The 17,583-nt window shown below is 35.5% G+C and overlaps 1 protein-coding gene across 1 annotated transcript in view; it reads left to right on the top strand.

The window, feature by feature from the left end:
* The first annotated feature begins 271 nt into the window (after window positions 1-271).
* Window positions 272-17,583, top strand: part of LOC138692687 (probable cytochrome P450 301a1, mitochondrial) — a 31,782-nt gene continuing 14,470 nt past the window's right edge. The window contains exons 1-6 of the mRNA XM_069815810.1: window positions 272-508; window positions 1,209-1,342; window positions 2,536-2,648; window positions 9,261-9,377; window positions 10,250-10,326; window positions 12,702-12,903. Of these exons, the coding sequence (XP_069671911.1) occupies window positions 301-508; window positions 1,209-1,342; window positions 2,536-2,648; window positions 9,261-9,377; window positions 10,250-10,326; window positions 12,702-12,903 (851 nt within the window). The 5' untranslated portion in view covers window positions 272-300. The remainder of the gene's footprint in view (window positions 509-1,208; window positions 1,343-2,535; window positions 2,649-9,260; window positions 9,378-10,249; window positions 10,327-12,701; window positions 12,904-17,583) is intronic.

The raw sequence follows: 17,583 nt of genomic DNA, 5'->3' as shown, positions 1-17,583 counted from the left end.
CGAAACCACGCCTTATCCGCTGTGGTTAACTAATTGATAACAGAGAAACATCAACTCCTTACTTTGAGATACGAATCTAAGAACTTTCTTCCACGTGACTTCAGCAGCACGCCTTATCCGCTGTGCACACCAACGCCGCATAAATAGTTATTGTTTACTTTATCGCTGATGCAGGTGACGCACATAAGAAATCCCACTGGGCGTTATGGAATGACATCGATTTTTATCGTTATCTCGCTGTTCTTTAAATTCCGATGAGCCAATAAAACTCCCCGCACTCTCCAATCTCTACAGTGTCAAATGTTGCGTTCATCGAGTTGTATCAGAAGCCTGCTGGGATCTTCCAACCAGCAGGCAGTCCTCTTCGGTGTTAGAAGATGGAGTACAGCAGCTGCAACCCAGAGAGCCATCCCACAAGAATGGGACGATGCCAAGCCGTACGAAGACATTCCGGGGCCAAAATCCTTGCCTATTCTCGGGAACACCTGGAGATTTATTCCAAAAATAGGTATCTATTTATTCGTTAAAGAAAAATGATCTATACTGGATATCTATGTATATTTATTTTTATTTATTTATTTATTTATTATTTTGCTAATAATTGTAACATAAAATATAATATATACGGAAAAACTTTAGCTCGCCCCTGAAAGAGTAGAACTCGTGCTCAGGGGCGGATTCCTGAATTGAAATTAATAATTATACCATACAATTTGTCTTATGTCTACTGTGCAATTATAGTATATAAATTTAAATTTACAATTTTTTCAATTTTTATAAAATCCATACATAACTTTTTAAATTTAATACTAGAACTATTAGAACTGACAAGATTAGGATACGATTTACTTATTGCTAAATCTTGTGCACGCTTACACAGTTTGGCAGTATCTACATATCAAAATTCTGCCTGTCACACACTTCCCTTTGTCCAATACCTTTACAGTATGACACTTTATGAAGTTTGCCTAGTAGTCCTAGGTATCCTACAAGCAAACGTCAGCTCGAACTCCTCGCGGCGCGCATGCATACCCCTCTTACCCACCCGCATAGGCGTGAGAGCATGATGGGAACGGGAGCGTACGTCATCTGCGCGAGACAGACACGCCCGCTGGTTTCTGCGCACTGAGTTTTCCTTGTCGGATGCCTATACTAGTTAACATAAAGAGGCTTGCCATTAAATGACAAATGTAATAACTCTTTTCTAGGAGACTTGAACGGCATGGGATTTGTTGAGCTTGCACAATACTTTCACAAGACTTACGGAAACATTGCTAAATTGTCTGGAGTGCCAGGCAAAAGTGACATGGTGTTCATATTTGATCCAGATGATATTGAAAAAGTAAGTAAAATCCAAATTCGCATATCCCCCACATTGATATCACGTGTTTCAACCATGATTTCTTGATTTGTAAATTCCATCATCATGTTTTCCTTCATGATATTTCATCTTTGTCAGTGGTGCCATTCAACCGATTCGGCTTAACAGGTTATTAAATTTTTCGCAGTTCGCAGAACCGGTTGTTAAATTTTCTAATTAAAAATTATTATTTTTACACAAAAGGAGAACATTAATTAACGTGACATTCTCCAGCTTTTTAATATCGTACTAAACAGAATGCTAAAATGACCAGCTTGATGTATTATTTCTTAATATATTGTTATTTCTTAACTATGTGTGAAATTGTTTTAAAATTAATGTACTCCATTCTCTACTTTTAACGTAGAAATGTATGTATTGTAAACCGTCAATATATTTTTATTGGGTTATTTTACAACATTTCATCAAAATCATAGGTTATTTAGCGTCTGAATGAGATGAAGGTGATAATGCCGGTGAAATGACTCCGTGGTCAAGCACCGAAAATAGCCGAAAACTCGCCAAATACGAAACACTACAATTAAAATTTCACGTTCCTCATTGCTGAAAGTATAAAAACTATTGGCTTCCAGACACGATGATAATGAAAAATATTTAATGGAACGTGGCGACATTGTTGCACGTTGCAAAGAATTTCAAGAACTATTAGAAAAATGAGGGAATTAGGAAGATCTACAATATTTTTGGACGAAATTATTATTAGTGTAGATCTAAATTTTGCGTTCATATATTCCTTTAGTTGAATTTCTTTTTGTCAACTTAGTTCTGAAACTTCCTGTACAGTACCCCCGCCTCAAAGTGGAGGTGGTCAAACCGTTTGAAATTTCAGTGAGAAGTTTCCTTCTTATAAAAGACAGAGTATAAAATATGCAACCCGTTTCCAGAAGAACACCCGCTAGAATATGTGTTGCAGGCATATGGTGACGGGACAGAAGTTCTTGAGATATTATTTCCTCTGGCACCATCCTTCGTTTTTAATAATTAATCGTTGTTTCTATGACTTGTATAATAACAACGGAAAACTGCTGTAACTGTTATTCGCGTGAGAGCGAGCAAGTACAGAAATTATTATAGTCTGCCGATCTCCATTTATTGCATTGTAGTAGCAAATAAATGAGAACAAACGAACAAATGAAAGTATGTATTTTTTCTAGGTTTTCAGAAACGAAGGACCATGGCCTATCAGAGACGTTGTACAAGGTGCCGTGCACTATCGAAATGTGACCAGGAAAGATATATTTAAAGGAGTTGGAGGCCTCGCTACAGTGTAAGTGTGAAACATTTTGGGCTACTTATACAAGGTGATTCACGAGGATATATCGCCACTTATGGAGCTTATTTCCGAAGACATTCTGAGCAAAAAATGTCATATAAACATGTGTCCTAGTCTCATTATTGTCAGAATTACACTAATTTGAAATTGTTAGTAAAATACCTACTTCTTTACTTTTAAGGGTAAAATAATAATACAAATGGTGATTTAACTATTCAGAAGTATCATTTTTGTTTATTTGGCTAGCGTTCTGAAGCTAAAAATGTGTTGTTAATAGCTTTGTACAGATTTTGTTTTTTCAATATTTAACTAAAAATTACATAATTCTTACGCACTTATTACAAAAATTGATACAAATCATACGACTTCAGGAACTTGTTACTTTACAGTTTAATTATGTATCTTAATGTACAGTCTTAATTTACAAGAGCGACATGATTTCTACTAGTAACAATTGTTGTGATATATCGTAAGAAAATGTAATTTTGTAGTTAAAATTCGAAAAAAAAAATCTGTACGAAGCAACTATGGAATTCACGGCACATTTTTAGTTTCAGAATATTAGATAATTGAAGAAATGATACTCCTGAATAGTTAAATCTTTATCTGTATTTTTTTTACTCTTAAAACAAAAAAAAAAATATTATTTTACAAACAACTTCAAATTAGTCTACCTCTGAAAATATTGAGATTAGGACACATGTTTATATGACATTTTTTCCTCAGAATGTTTTCGGAAATAAGCTCCGTGACAGTGAATCCTCGTGAATCACTCTGTATATATAGAAAATAAGTTCGTTTTACGATATTGTACTAAAATGAGTAAATAATAAGTGATAAAGCAACAAAAGAAGATAATTCATTTAATGGCAAACAAAATTATTGCACATTGAAACATTAAAGTGTACAGTTTTGTACGGTATTATTACTTTTTATTTAAAATGTCATCGACATTACTTAGATAGTACCTAGCGGATTTCAATTCCGTTTCAGCTGATTACTGGTATTTTTCAGAGGTTTCATCCAACACTAAAAAAAGAAATGTTAGGAAATTGTATGACAAATCTTCGGAGTCATCTCATCAAAATTAATACTATCTTGTTACCACTAATTTCACCGATACCGGTACGCACAATTTGTAGGGACTGTATTTTTGGCGAAATAAAATGGGTGATTTCGACGTTATATCTGCGACTATTTCGGTACCAATTTCAAGAAACAAGTTGTCAATTCGGTGGGCATCTCGTGGAATAACTTGTCAATAAATGTATTACGTTATGTTTAATGTAACATTTTGTTACTCCTCTTTTACAAATATCACATGTCAGTATCACCAAAACCTACACTAAGCAAGGTTTCTACATTGTCCGCAAGAAGGTGTGTGCGTCAATCAGTGAGTATTCTCGTATACGCAGAAAATTATCTATTACTGTCCACAATAGTGGTAGGGAACCACGATCCTGCAAACAATTCACACCAAATTCACTGTAGTCCTCTACTTGCCTCCCCAAAACATCTTGGCATCAAAAGATAGCATCTGGTGCATAACATACTAGAGCTAAGATTGAAGCATGTTATGTACAATATTCTTAAATCTTTGTTGCAGTCGACTACAGAAATCTATATTTTTCGATAGCCATACTTACTTACTTACTGGCTTTTAAGGAACCCGGAGGTTCATTGCAGCCCTCATATAAGCCCGCCATTGGTCCCTATCCTGAGTTAGATTAATCCATTCTCTATCATCATATCCCACCTCCCTCAAATCCATTTTAATATTATATTCCCATCTACGCCTCGGCCTCCCTAAAGGTCTTTTTCCCTCTGGCCTCCCAACTAACACTCTATATACATTTCTGGATACGTGCTACATGCCATAGAGATTGTAAATGTAAATGTACACAGTATCCATAAAAAATAAACAGAAATATTGACATTACCAAGCAATAATTGACCAATTGACTAAAACAGGTCGCAAAAAGTATTTCTTTAGCAACATTTAATGTAGTTTTGGTGAATATTTCATAGTTTTTACGATATAAGAGGTATATTTCGTGGTTATTGACATATTTCACTTTATTTTGCGAGTTGTTTCTTCTAAAACAGCGATGCAGAACACCACTCCAATTGTAGCATACGTCGCGAGCTGAACTACGTTATTCATCCCTTCCCCCAAGGCCACGCGTCATCCACATGACAAGGTACAGAAGATTTGTATCCACAGTCTAGTGGTGGAATTCGAAGCAATATTGGTCGGAAAGTACTAGGCCTAGTTTAAAGAGCAATGGGAAAAATGAACACTTCTGTATTCAAAATAATCACAAAGCAGGTTGTCTCATTTGTGAACAGTTTAGTGTTATAAATATTATGGTCTGAAATACTTCCGTCATTTTTTCCTTGAGCACGAGTTTGTTGTAATCCGCGAAATGGTTACAGATGAGTCACGGAGAAGTCATTCAACGCCGGTGTACTGTGGAAAGAGAACCAATGCTTTCCCCATGCTTCTACCCCTCTCTCTATGAGTTCTGTATCCTTATTGTGACAGTGAAAGTAATCATGAAAAATATCGTGTTTATCACTACTACTAAAAAATATGGTTCCTAGCAATAAGTCTTCATTCATTCATTCATTCATTCATTTTATTCCATAAATCTTACATGAGCAATGAAGCTGAGGTGAGGTCCGAGGATTCGCCAAAATATTACCCGGCATTTGCCTTTTGGTTGGGGAAAACCTCGGAAAAACCTAACCAGGTAATAAAATCAAAGGGAGGTAATCAAATCAAAGGGGTTGATGCCAAGGACTCGCCATAGACCATCCGGCTTCAGTCCCACGGCTGTGGAAAACTTGAAAGGGGGATCCAATCCAAGCACGAACGCAGCTCCGGATCAGGAGCCCAGCGAGTCTGCCGACTGAGCTACATCGATGGCTCTACTAAAAGTATACAATACATAGCCAATCATATTATTAAATTTACAAACGCAAACGATCATTCATTAGTTGACCTATATGTATAATACAAAGCAAGTAAGTTAATTAAATTTAGGGGATAGTCGGGTAAAATCGGACATCGGGTAGTATCGGACATCGGGTAGTATCGGACAGTGCGTTTCTTTCATCTACCACCATAAGGTTGTACCTGAATGACATGGTTACGTTTCTTTCTGCGACATCACAGAAACGTAACCATGTGAATCAGGTACTATCATCGTGTGGTATATGAAAGAAACTCACTGTCCGATATTACCCGATGTCCGATACTACCCGACTCTCCCCTAAGGCATAAACAATTCAACCAGTTGTGATATACAGAAATTGATAATGCATATCATGCAAACTACTTCAAATTGCAAACACAAAGAATTTATCAATAGAGCTATATAGATTACTATTCAAATTAAAGTATATACAATTCATCGGCCAAAACTATAGAAATATATACAATACAAAGTAGCATACTTTCATTAAGCTATACAAATTTGTGCAATTAATATCAAGTAGATTAATTCAATTTATAATCATAAAGAATTCATCAGTTGAGCTATACAGACTACTATACAATTTACAGCAAATGCAATTCATCAATTGAGCTATACAGACTACCATTCAATACAGACTACCATTCAATGCTAAACAAAAATATACAATGCATAGTAAACAGATTAAGTCAATATAAAACATATTTTAGTTGAGCTATATAAAATTGTACATATCATTTAAGTAGAATAATTCAATTCACAAGCATAAACAATTCATCGATTTTGTAGAAGGTATGAGTATGTAGAAATTTGGTTAATTCTTTTCTGAACCTTTTCTCGTGGTTCTTCAAATCTTTAAGATAATTAGGCAGTGCATTGAAGACTGTAATACATGAATAGCGAACTCCTTTTTTAAAACAGTTTAGACTAACAGAGGGTAGATGAAGATCTCATTTATGTCTTGTATTAAAATGATGAATGTCTTGATTAGTACTGAATTTGTCTTGGCTCTTAATATACAGCATAATTAGGGAAAGAATGTATTCACAAGGTAAAGTCAAGATTTCTAAGTTTCAGAAAATATTTTTACATGATATCCTTTTATGCACACCGGCCATTATTCTTATAGCTTTCTTTTGTAAAACAAAAACGTGTTTAGCTTCAGACGAGTTACCCCAGAATAGTAATCCATATTTCATTACAGAGTGAAAATATGCAAGGTATGACATTTTAAGTAAGTTTATATCACTAATAGTAGATAAGGATCTTAATTCATAACAGGCAGAGCTCAATTTACGAGTAATACATTCTATATAGGTTTTCCAGTTCAAGTGATTATCCAATTCTAAACCAAGAAACGTTGTGATTATAGATTCTTTGAGATGAGTTCCATTTAATCGAATACTGTAGGAAACCTGAGCACTATTGTGTGTACTAAATTTGAGTGCACTGGTTTTATCAACATTAAGTGCTAGTTTATTTGCATGGAACCATTCATTCATTAGATTCAGCACTGTATTAGAAGTGTTTATAAAATGATGCATTTGGAACACGACAATATTCGAAAACGACAAGCGAAGACACAGTAATGCATTTTACACTCGGTAAATTCACTCCATAAACATTGAGTAACTTCATGACGGAAAATGAGAATTGATTTTCTATCATGTGCACAAAATAGTTTTAGATTTGTGTACTTTCCACGAAAGATTATCTAGGAAAAATGTCTTCCTCAATTCCGAATGAAAATGCAGTCACAATTCGTGACCTCCTCAACACCAAATGACGAGAAAGCATTAGTAATTGCAAAATAGGTCACACTACATAAATTTGGGAGACATTCGCCACATTTCATGACTATTGTCGACTTGAGCGATCTTGAAGTTAGGAAAGTGATTGGAAGGGGCACCGGCGCAGTCTAGGTGTAAGCGAGCGGCAGTAAAGCTGGAAAGCTGTACTCGATTGTGGGATCCCGCTTCGGGCGATTATGTAAGTTAGTAATTGTCATTTTCTGAGGTTTGTCCCAACTGTCATATTCTGAGGTTTGTCCCAACTGTAACACGAACGTCAGAAAATCCTGTTTACGAATCCTCGAATTAATCTTGCCATCACCAGTTCCACCGATGAAAGAAGAATGTACTTTGCAGATGTTAGACCAGGCATGTCAAAACCCTGCACATTGTGCACTGGTCTCTGTGCAATGTGCAGTTCCTATTCCCCTACCTGGAGGGAGAGAATCTGCTTGGAGGGGAACGCGACAGGCTGTACATTACCTGCAGTAGCAGAACAGCTTTGGTTTCAGTAACACAGATCAGTACGGGTGCTCATAGAGCTGTGATTGTGAATGCGTTATGAATATAAAGTGAGGAGTCCACAGATATAATGAAGAAGAGAAATCACGAATCATATAACGTAACTGTTATGATGTTTTCCTCAGCCAACAATTTTAAAATGAAAGGCTTTCATTATATCATGTGGACCTAATAGTGATGTGAGAATTTAAATCAGATTAGTAAAGTTCTCAATGATATTCGCCAGCTCTTATTTCTTAATTAGTACTCTCACGGCAAGACAAACATGACAATGATGATGTTTTGGAGTCTGTACTAACACAGCCATCAATGGTTAGACGACTTACAACTTTTATTCGATAAGTTGATAAGTGATGAGAATATTGAGTGAAGAAAACATATGAGGGTCTTGAGGTTGTAAGGGAAGGAAGAAAGCAACTATTTGTAAAGCGAAAAAAATTCTCGAAAAATAATACATAATGGCGAATTTTCCATCTCACGTTACTATATTATCTTAATATACTTACGTTAATAAATCTTTAAACCAGACATAAAGAAAATGTCCCTGCTTCATAGCTTGTGTGGTACTCTTTTAACTCAATTCAGTAATGCTCCCAACTTTCTGATACTTGCTCAACGTTTTCCAAATAAACTATATATAAATTTAAATTGAAGCTTAATTTATCCAATTTATTAATAATAATGTGAATTTATATAAATATACAGAAAGGAAATGATCCCAGTGCAAAACCCTCACAATGTCCTATTGCATGTAATTGGGAGTAATATATATATATATATATATATATATATATATATATATATATATATATATTTAACATTTGTGCACCAATGGTCCCAATAATGCTTGAGGAACAATGAAAGAGTATTACTTTGAAATAATTAGTACCTACTACGTAAAATGAAACACTGTGTTCTTTTTTTGTTGTTTCGAAATTACTGCAATATTTATATTTTCTTCAAATACTGTATATAAATCGTGTAAATAAATGATTCTTTACAAACGACTGCTTTGTGAATTGTAACAGTAAGTCTATTGTTTCTTGTGTTACAATTATTGTCAAATATAGACACTGACAATAATTGTGTTTTTTCCTTCTGCTAAGTATGTTTATAATGTCCAAATGTTAATTTCATTGAACACTAGAAGAGCAGAATAGATTCTGTACATCCCTCCCGCTGAGATCTGGAAAAAGCAAGACGTGAATGACGCAATCTGCACAGACCGGCGTTCCGCGCACATACACTGCACTTTCAGTGTCTGATTTCTGACATGCCTGTGTTAGACTATATAAATATTTGTTTTCGCATTGCAGGCACGGTGAAGAATGGCAAAAATTCAGATCAAAGGTAAATCAAACGATGATGCAGCCGCGAGCAACTAAACTGTACACAGGCCAAATAGACCTGGTTGCGGAAGATTTCATTGAGAGGTAAGTGTGTTAACATGGCTTACTACAGTGGTCGGCGACTCTCGAGTCATCTTCTTAATACACAAGCAGGGCTGAGAGGTAAGGCATGATCTCCCTCCCCTTAGCCATCACTTGTTCACTCAACATTAAGCAGTCTGGGTGTCCTCCCACCTACCTTCCCCTCTACTGTGTATTGCGGTCTGCATTTTATATGACGTAATCTTTGTCGGCCACTGGCTTACCACGACCGCAGACCAAGATTCTTATCCCGGCGATGACGGAGTCGTGTTTTGTGATGGAAAGAATAACCTACACAGAGACAAAGGAGTTATTACTTAACCAAGGCGAGTGGAGCCGCGGGCGTAATGTAAACTATTCCGATGCGGTATTACGTACGCAGGAGCAGTAGCGCCACGCTCCCGGCTGCAGGACTCCACTGGCCTTGGTCGAGTAATATAAATTTACTTTTCTTGTAAATAATCTCATAAGGTACTTTATCGACTTTAAAAATATATTATTGAAACTTGGATAGTTTTTCTCTGAGTTCTCTCGTTATTCCACTATCACTCTCCCTTCTATTATTCATCACCACAGTTGCAAATGTATCAGTTATATCACTTTTATCTCATTACGAATCATGTCGGATTTCAACGGCCTCTGACTCTTGAATAATTTTATTAATAACAATGTGAGAAAAAATCTAAAGTTAATTCAATGGTTTTGACGACTTCTACAAAGTCTTGGACATTTATAAAAACATCAAAGCGTTTGGTAACATGTGAATAAACATTCCACAGGCTTACAAAAATGGAGGTTTTTATTTCATCGTATGTTTAATCTACATACTACATTTTTTTCAAGAACTTTTACAACGATATTTTCATACTTTTCAGGATTCGTGCAGTGAGGGATGAGAAGCTAGAAATGCCTGCCAATTTTAACAATGAAATGTATAAATGGGGTCTAGAATGTGAGTACTAATAAATAATTCTCCAATTCCAACATGTCTCAATCTTAAGAGGGAAGATCCAGCTTAGGCTAACTAGTCAAAAGAGAAATTATTTTTGAAGAAGATGAAGAATGGGTAGAAGGGAGAAAAATTTTCTGAGGCACGGGGATTTCAACCCGGGTTTTCAGATCTACATGTTGACGCTTTATTCAGTAACCCTCACCGGATTCAAATTCCGATGACGGATTGAATCCTTCTCAGTTTAAGTTCTACCTCTCTGTTCCCCTTTGATAGCCTACTCTCATGTACTGTGTCAAAGAATATCAGACAGTGGCACAATATCCAACACTATGTACAGAGGTGCACTCATTACGAGTAACTAAGTGGCCGAGATCCGCCAGAACAAGGTGCCGCCGTCTTGAATCACGAAGTGATTTTTTACGCTTATCATATAACTAGGATGTACCGAAGTACGTATGATATTTCCGTGCAGGAATTCTGCATTACCATATGATGAACAACGGGTAGATGGGAGAAAAATTCTCTCCAGCACCCGGAATCGAACCCAGGTTTTCAGCTCTACGTACTGACGCTTTATTCACTAAAAGAAACCGGATTCAAATTCAAATAGTAATAGAAATTACTTTTGTTTTGCTTTGTCCAAAATCTGAAGTATATAATTGACTCTTTTTGTCTGTAAAAGAATTTGTCTAAATATATATATATATATATATAATACTTAATACTTTCCGTGTTATGGCAAAAAATATGCACCAGGAGAGTATTAGAGAGCACCATCTGTTAATAATTTTGTCTCTCGTTCTGTGAAACTGAAAATTTTTAAACTATTTACCTCATGGCTAAAGGACTATTTAAGATAATCCTATTACATTTTGCATAACTTTATCCTACGATTAATATTAAAAAATTAAAGAAATATTTGTTAATATTCATTTTTCTGTTATCACTTTTAACACATATATACATATGACTGATTAAATTTTCAACTTCTTTACTGTTTACCTTAGCTGACAAGACTTCGAAACTAGTCAGTTAAGGTAAATTCCTAAATATATGAACACAGTAAAGAAGTTGGAAATTTAACCAGTAATATTTTTGAGTTAAACTTTCCAGGAAAATTAAAAAAAAAAATACTACTTACACTGGATATATGAGTAATTTAGCGACAATGATGAACGTTATTGCCACAGCTCTCTGGAATCGGGCGGAAAGAAAATTTTAAAATATTTCTAAAATTGTAGGAGCTCAGAGGGGTGATTGGTTATAAAAAATCCATAATTTCGAAAATTTAAAATATATAATTTTCTTTTAATCAAAATAGCGGTTCTTGCAAAGGAAGATGTGTATAATAACCTCGTAAATTTTCAACATAGTAATTCAGTAAGAAAAACTTCAGAAAATTATAATAGTAATATGCGTTACAAGAGCGGTATGTTGAAGTTTTCATGTTCGTGGAAAAGTTTGAAAAAGCGAAACGTAGTTGAGCTTTTTTAATTTCCGAGAATTGAAAGAAAACATACCGCTCGTGTATCGTACATTATTTTGTGCGAAGATCATTATTACATACTTTAAAGAGGAATTTCTAATTAGTTGCAATGAAATCTCCATCTTGGTTTCTGTTCAATGATGGCAAATTTGCAAAACAAAAATATCTATATTCAACATTGTTGCTTTAAAATGTTTTCTGTGTTTACTATACTCCAGCAGGCCGTGATATACGTCTGTCTTTTTTTTTCCTCAGTCTATGATGAGTCTGGAATCTTGTTGATTTTTTCACAGCTTCCTTAATGTTACTTGGATCACGAATGCAGTAACTTTAGTGGAGTTGTAGAGTTTACTTAATTTTTTGCAAATATTTAAAAACAATAATTAACAGTGCAATTTAGGTGAAATTGCAGTGGTAATTTTCCAATTTATAATTATTACTATATTGAACGTCTCTAAAAATTATATGTTAAAAGCCTAAAGCAGTAAAATCAGTATGTCACTTAAGTGGTAAGAAGAGGGAAATTGTTGTGTGTGTTAGGTTGGGATCATTGAATGTGGAATTTTAGACTTTCCGCGGATTGGTTTTGTGCGGAAACCAAGCAAATACACACGATCTCGCACAAAATAAATTTATGTAGTTTTCATTTACAGTATTTAAGCTGGGTGTCCCCCCTTAACTTTCAGTTATAATTTCAAATACGGTATACATTAAAGCCACTGATTTGCATCTATCTGCATTACAATGAAGAAAAGTACTTAAAGTAATATACTTGTTCTTAATATATAATTCAGTAACAAAAAAATGGAACATAACAGAATGAATCACTGGCTTCTTTTCTTGAGTAACCTAGTTATAAAGGAATAAGTTTTGCTTGTGTCTTTCACAGCGATTGCATACATCGCTCTGGACACGAGACTTGGATGCTTCAATCCTGATCTGCAACCAGATTCCGAACCACAGAAAATGATAGACGCTGTCCAGCTCCAGTTTGATGCAATGTATAGGCTGGAGATACAAATACCTTTCTGGAAGATAGTGAGCACTCCGGCATGGAGGGACTTGGTCAAATCATCCGACTATTTTATAGAGTACGTATCAATTATACGTTGAAAAGTCTGAGCACTAATACCTCAATCGACTCTCTGTAGTCTGCCCCTTAACTTCCCACTCAACCATTCCCGGCTAAAGCCTTGGTTTTTCTGAACCGACGCGTGCCAGATGCGAGGCCCGCCTTGCACAAATCCGGACTACAGGAGAGATGGTGAGTGGTTTCTATAGCTGCGAGGCGCGCAGACCTCGCATCTCGCAGCTATAGAAACCACTCACTATCTATCCTATAGTCCGGATTTGTGCAAGGTGGGCCTCGCACCTCGCATGCGTCGGTTGAGAAAAACCAAGGCTTTAAACAGCAATGTTTTGGTCTGATACGAACAGACAGAAAGGTAAGCATTGCGCAGTTACAGATTCTATAAGGCAGACATCATAGCTTTGACTAACTTTCGGCTCTCGCTGGTCACCTAAAATCCTTCACTTATTCACAGTGACTTATCGTGCGTTTGTTTCTAAAGCGATGTATGTTAAAAGACATGGACGGGGGTTTCTACCTTCCCTTTCACTTCCCCTCTATACCTAGGGCTGATATAAACTGTATACGCATCCGAAAACAAAAATTATATATTCTAAATATCTGAAACTTGAGACAAATGAGCTGACATGACTTTACGTAAGTTGCTCAGAATATCGAGTGGACATTTTTTAACTTTATAGGCTACATAAAATATTAGTCCGTTGAAAATCTGGATTAATTATTATTTCATCATTCTCTAATCTATAGGTAGATAACATGTATTATTTAGTATTGAGGAGGACTATTTCAATTGGCAGGATTTAATACCGCATACAGCTTTCTGTCACGCCTATTGTTAATCCCATTCGTTTAGGTAAGGATAAGACTTGCGTAGCTACGCAGTTACGTCCATTAATTACTTGACTAAATTAGCTATAAATCTCCCAGGAAAGAGATTCGATGACAGAGGGATGAAAAATATTTTAAAATATATACAATTGAAGTAACTTTCGTCCATTATATTATTATTATTATTATTATTATTATTATTATTATTATTATTATTATTATTATAATCTTTCTCATTTTACGTGCAACTCATTGTAATTGGAATTTAAGGCAGAAGTTAGTATGATGAAGAAAACAGTTCAATGTTTCATCCCCACCATCACAAACTTCCGAGCTATTTAGAATATGAAATAAAGGACAGATGCAAGCTCATTCATAACTGTAAAACTATGGTGAAAATTGTGCAGTTTCATGGCTGCTTGAACTTCGGCTGTTATTCTTCTACGGAAAAGCATAATGAAAACTGTAGTAATTAGGGTTAGCGGATTCCGACCCAAAACATTGTTTTAGGTTATACAATCTACAGAGTGTCCCAAATTGATGTATACACATTTTGAAACACTCAGCAACGAGATGAGACAGACATACGATTTTTGCGGTTTTCTATTCCTTCAGCCTGTACATGTTCAAAATGCCCCCCTTCCGGCAGAGTACACTCCGAACAACGACGTACAACAGAGCGACATACCAACTGCATTGTTACTAATGGAATATCATTACAGGCATATTTAATATGTACTCACAGTTCCTCCAGTGTTTGTGGTTTTGTGGCGTACACAGTGTCCTTTACTCTCCCCATACGAAGAAATCTGGAGGAGTTAAATCCGGACATCGAGGCGGGAACTCCGCAGCAATTTCTCTTCATTCTATCCATTTCTAATTGAGTGTGCAATAGAGAAAATTCCTCATATTCTTGTTGAAAGTAAGACTCATTTTTATTCTCAAAGAGGTCGTTAAAACGTGGAATCGTGGTTTGCAACATTTGCAGGTATTTCACACCCGTGACAGTCCCTTCAATGATGTACGACCCAATTATTTCTCTGGAAGACAGACATACCATACTGTCACTCCAGGAGATTCACGGACTTTTCTTGAAAGATGTGTGGGTTTTCGTTAGTTCAGAACACACAATTGTGCCGGTTAATTGTGCCATTAATTCATCTGCCCAAACAATTAGGTCTTGAAAATCTTCCCTTTAATCACACATGTTCAAGAACCACTCACAAAATTCCAGTCGCCTATCTGGGTCGTCTTCATTTAGTGTGTGGACAAGTCTCGGAATGTAAGGCTTCCATTTTTGAGCTCGCAAAATTCGATGAACACTGGATTTTCTGATACCAACCTCGCGAGAACATTGCCTCATTGACTTCTTTGGGTATTGTGCAAAAGCCTGCATGACTGGATCAACACTCTCGTTATCGGTGGAACTTCTCTCTCTTCCGCACCGCCATTTCAACATATCTTGCACCGTTCCGTCTACTTCAAACTTGTCTCGGATTCTTGTGATAGTTAACCTTGTTGGTGGTTTTGTTCCAAATTCAACCCTCCAACATCGTTGAACCTCAACAACATTCTTCACTTTCCAATAACATTTCAGTATCCACTTACGTTCATCGAACGATAATTGCACCGCCATGTGTGTTTATAAACACATGAGCATGTTTCCATGCTTTCCACTGCCTTCTGAATCATAAACCGCGAAAATTGCATTTCTATCTCATTTCTTTGCTGTGAAATAGTATTACAATGAGTGTATACATCAATTTGGGACACTCCGTACATAGTCGGTATATTCCGACAGCACGCACAAGCAAAGTCGGGTTAAGTGGTTATGGATTGAGGTGAGATTCTTATTGGCTCATAGTACATAATTGCTGCGTTGCCTGACATTGTTTACTATACTCTGATTGGTCTGTTTCGGCACAGTACTCTTTAACTGTATTGTTTACGTATGTTCCCTTCCGTTCGTTATCAATAGCAAATGTAACAGCAAACTTCTAGGTTCAGTGTTGGAACTCGCCAGATCTAGTAATAATTATAACTGTACATTTATAATTATGTTATAACATCATGGCACTTATTTTGAGAGAATATGTCACCAATTTGATGGCGAATTTTAAGAAATAAAAGAAAGTCAAACAAGAACGGAAAATCTAAAGTATTACATTTTCAAGTCAGGTACTAATAAAATTAACAAATATACCTATTATATAAATCTTCAATTGTATCTCTATTTATTTATACATCCGCCTGTCATAACAGGTGACCATATATGTCCGGAAAACAATTTAAAAAATACATATATGGAATAGAGAGAAAAATCAATAAAGTAGGTAGCAATCATAGTAGGCCTACAATATGCAATTTAGAAAGTTAAAAAAAATTAAACATTATATAAATGATTATGTAAAATGCCTATGGATTTCTTTAAGATATTCAAACAAATATTTATAATATCTTGGGATGTCATTAGAGATGGCCGATATTTCACAAACCGATATTTTGTCACAGGTATTTTTTTGTCACAGATAAACCTGTGACTGATGACGCGAAATATCTGTGACAAAATATCGCTATCGAAATCTGCTCCGTATGTAGTACTCTGTCACCGTTGCAACGTCTGTGACTGATATTTTCTCCTCTACGTCGTGGGTTTGCGCATGCGCATGATACAACAACAGCAATCTGGCTGTGGTATTTGATTATTTTTTCCTGATATTTTGTTCAATATTATTTTTTTCAAAGTGATGATGTGTTGCAAAGTTATTAGCGGCATTATAATAATATAATCATGAATCTGACATTTTGTTTTCATATTTTAGTCTGTATATGAAGGGTACACGGGAAAAACGAACAATGTCACAATGCCGTTAAGGGTGATGTCATTACTATCTAATTCACTGTATTACTACAAACGTTAGTGTTATTTTTACCAAAAGTGGTAAAGGAGAATTAAAACCATGGATACACTCATCATTTCCTCCATTTCAAGTAGAAACACTAATAAATTTAGCAGTAATATACCGAAATAGATCAATATCTCAACCTTAATGGAAATGTGACATTGTTCGTTTTTCCCGTGTACCCTTCATATATGCTTTATAAATATTCTATGTATTCCCCCGAGATCTTCACATTTTCATATTAAGCTTACTGTCAATTTATATTAATGTGTAAGTATTTTCCACTCAATTAAAACCGAACGACATAAAACTGGCTAATATGATGGGCAACTTATTTCGCTAAACTAACCTTGAGGTAATTTCCTTCGTATTCCCCTTATACACCTTGCATATACGAATCTGTGACAGGTCAGGTTTGGTTGGTTTAAGCTTTTATTATGCCTAGACATATACGATCAACGACTAAACTAGCGTTGAGGTAGTTCCCTTCGTACTCCGCATATACGAATCTGTGACAGGTTAGGTTTGGTTAGTTTAGGCTTTGTTATGCCTTGGATATACGATCAACTGCATCTCCACAAAAAATCAAATTCAACGATTTTCACTTCCGAAATCACCTAAACTACCTCAGCGCTAGTTTAACCCGAGGAACAGTCTCTCCACAAAAAAAAAAATCCTTATAAATGCAACGATTTTCACATCCGAATTCGCCGAACCTACTTCAGCGCTAGTTTCACCATCTTATTATAAATTATATAATGATTACACGATTTAAATAATAATAATAATAATAATAATACCATTGGTTACCAATACTTTATCTTGTGTAAAATCCTGTCTGAACAACAGTTTTGTTTTGTAATTATTTTCCATTGTTTTTCCGAATATTCTGACTCAATATTATAATGTTAATGCAAGACTTAAAATAATTATTTATCCATTATATTATA

The sequence above is a fragment of the Periplaneta americana genome, chromosome 17, assembly GCF_040183065.1.
Source record: "Periplaneta americana isolate PAMFEO1 chromosome 17, P.americana_PAMFEO1_priV1, whole genome shotgun sequence".
NCBI classification, from domain to species: Eukaryota; Metazoa; Arthropoda; class Insecta; order Blattodea; family Blattidae; genus Periplaneta; species Periplaneta americana.
This window is presented reverse-complemented; position numbering and strand designations above follow the sequence as displayed.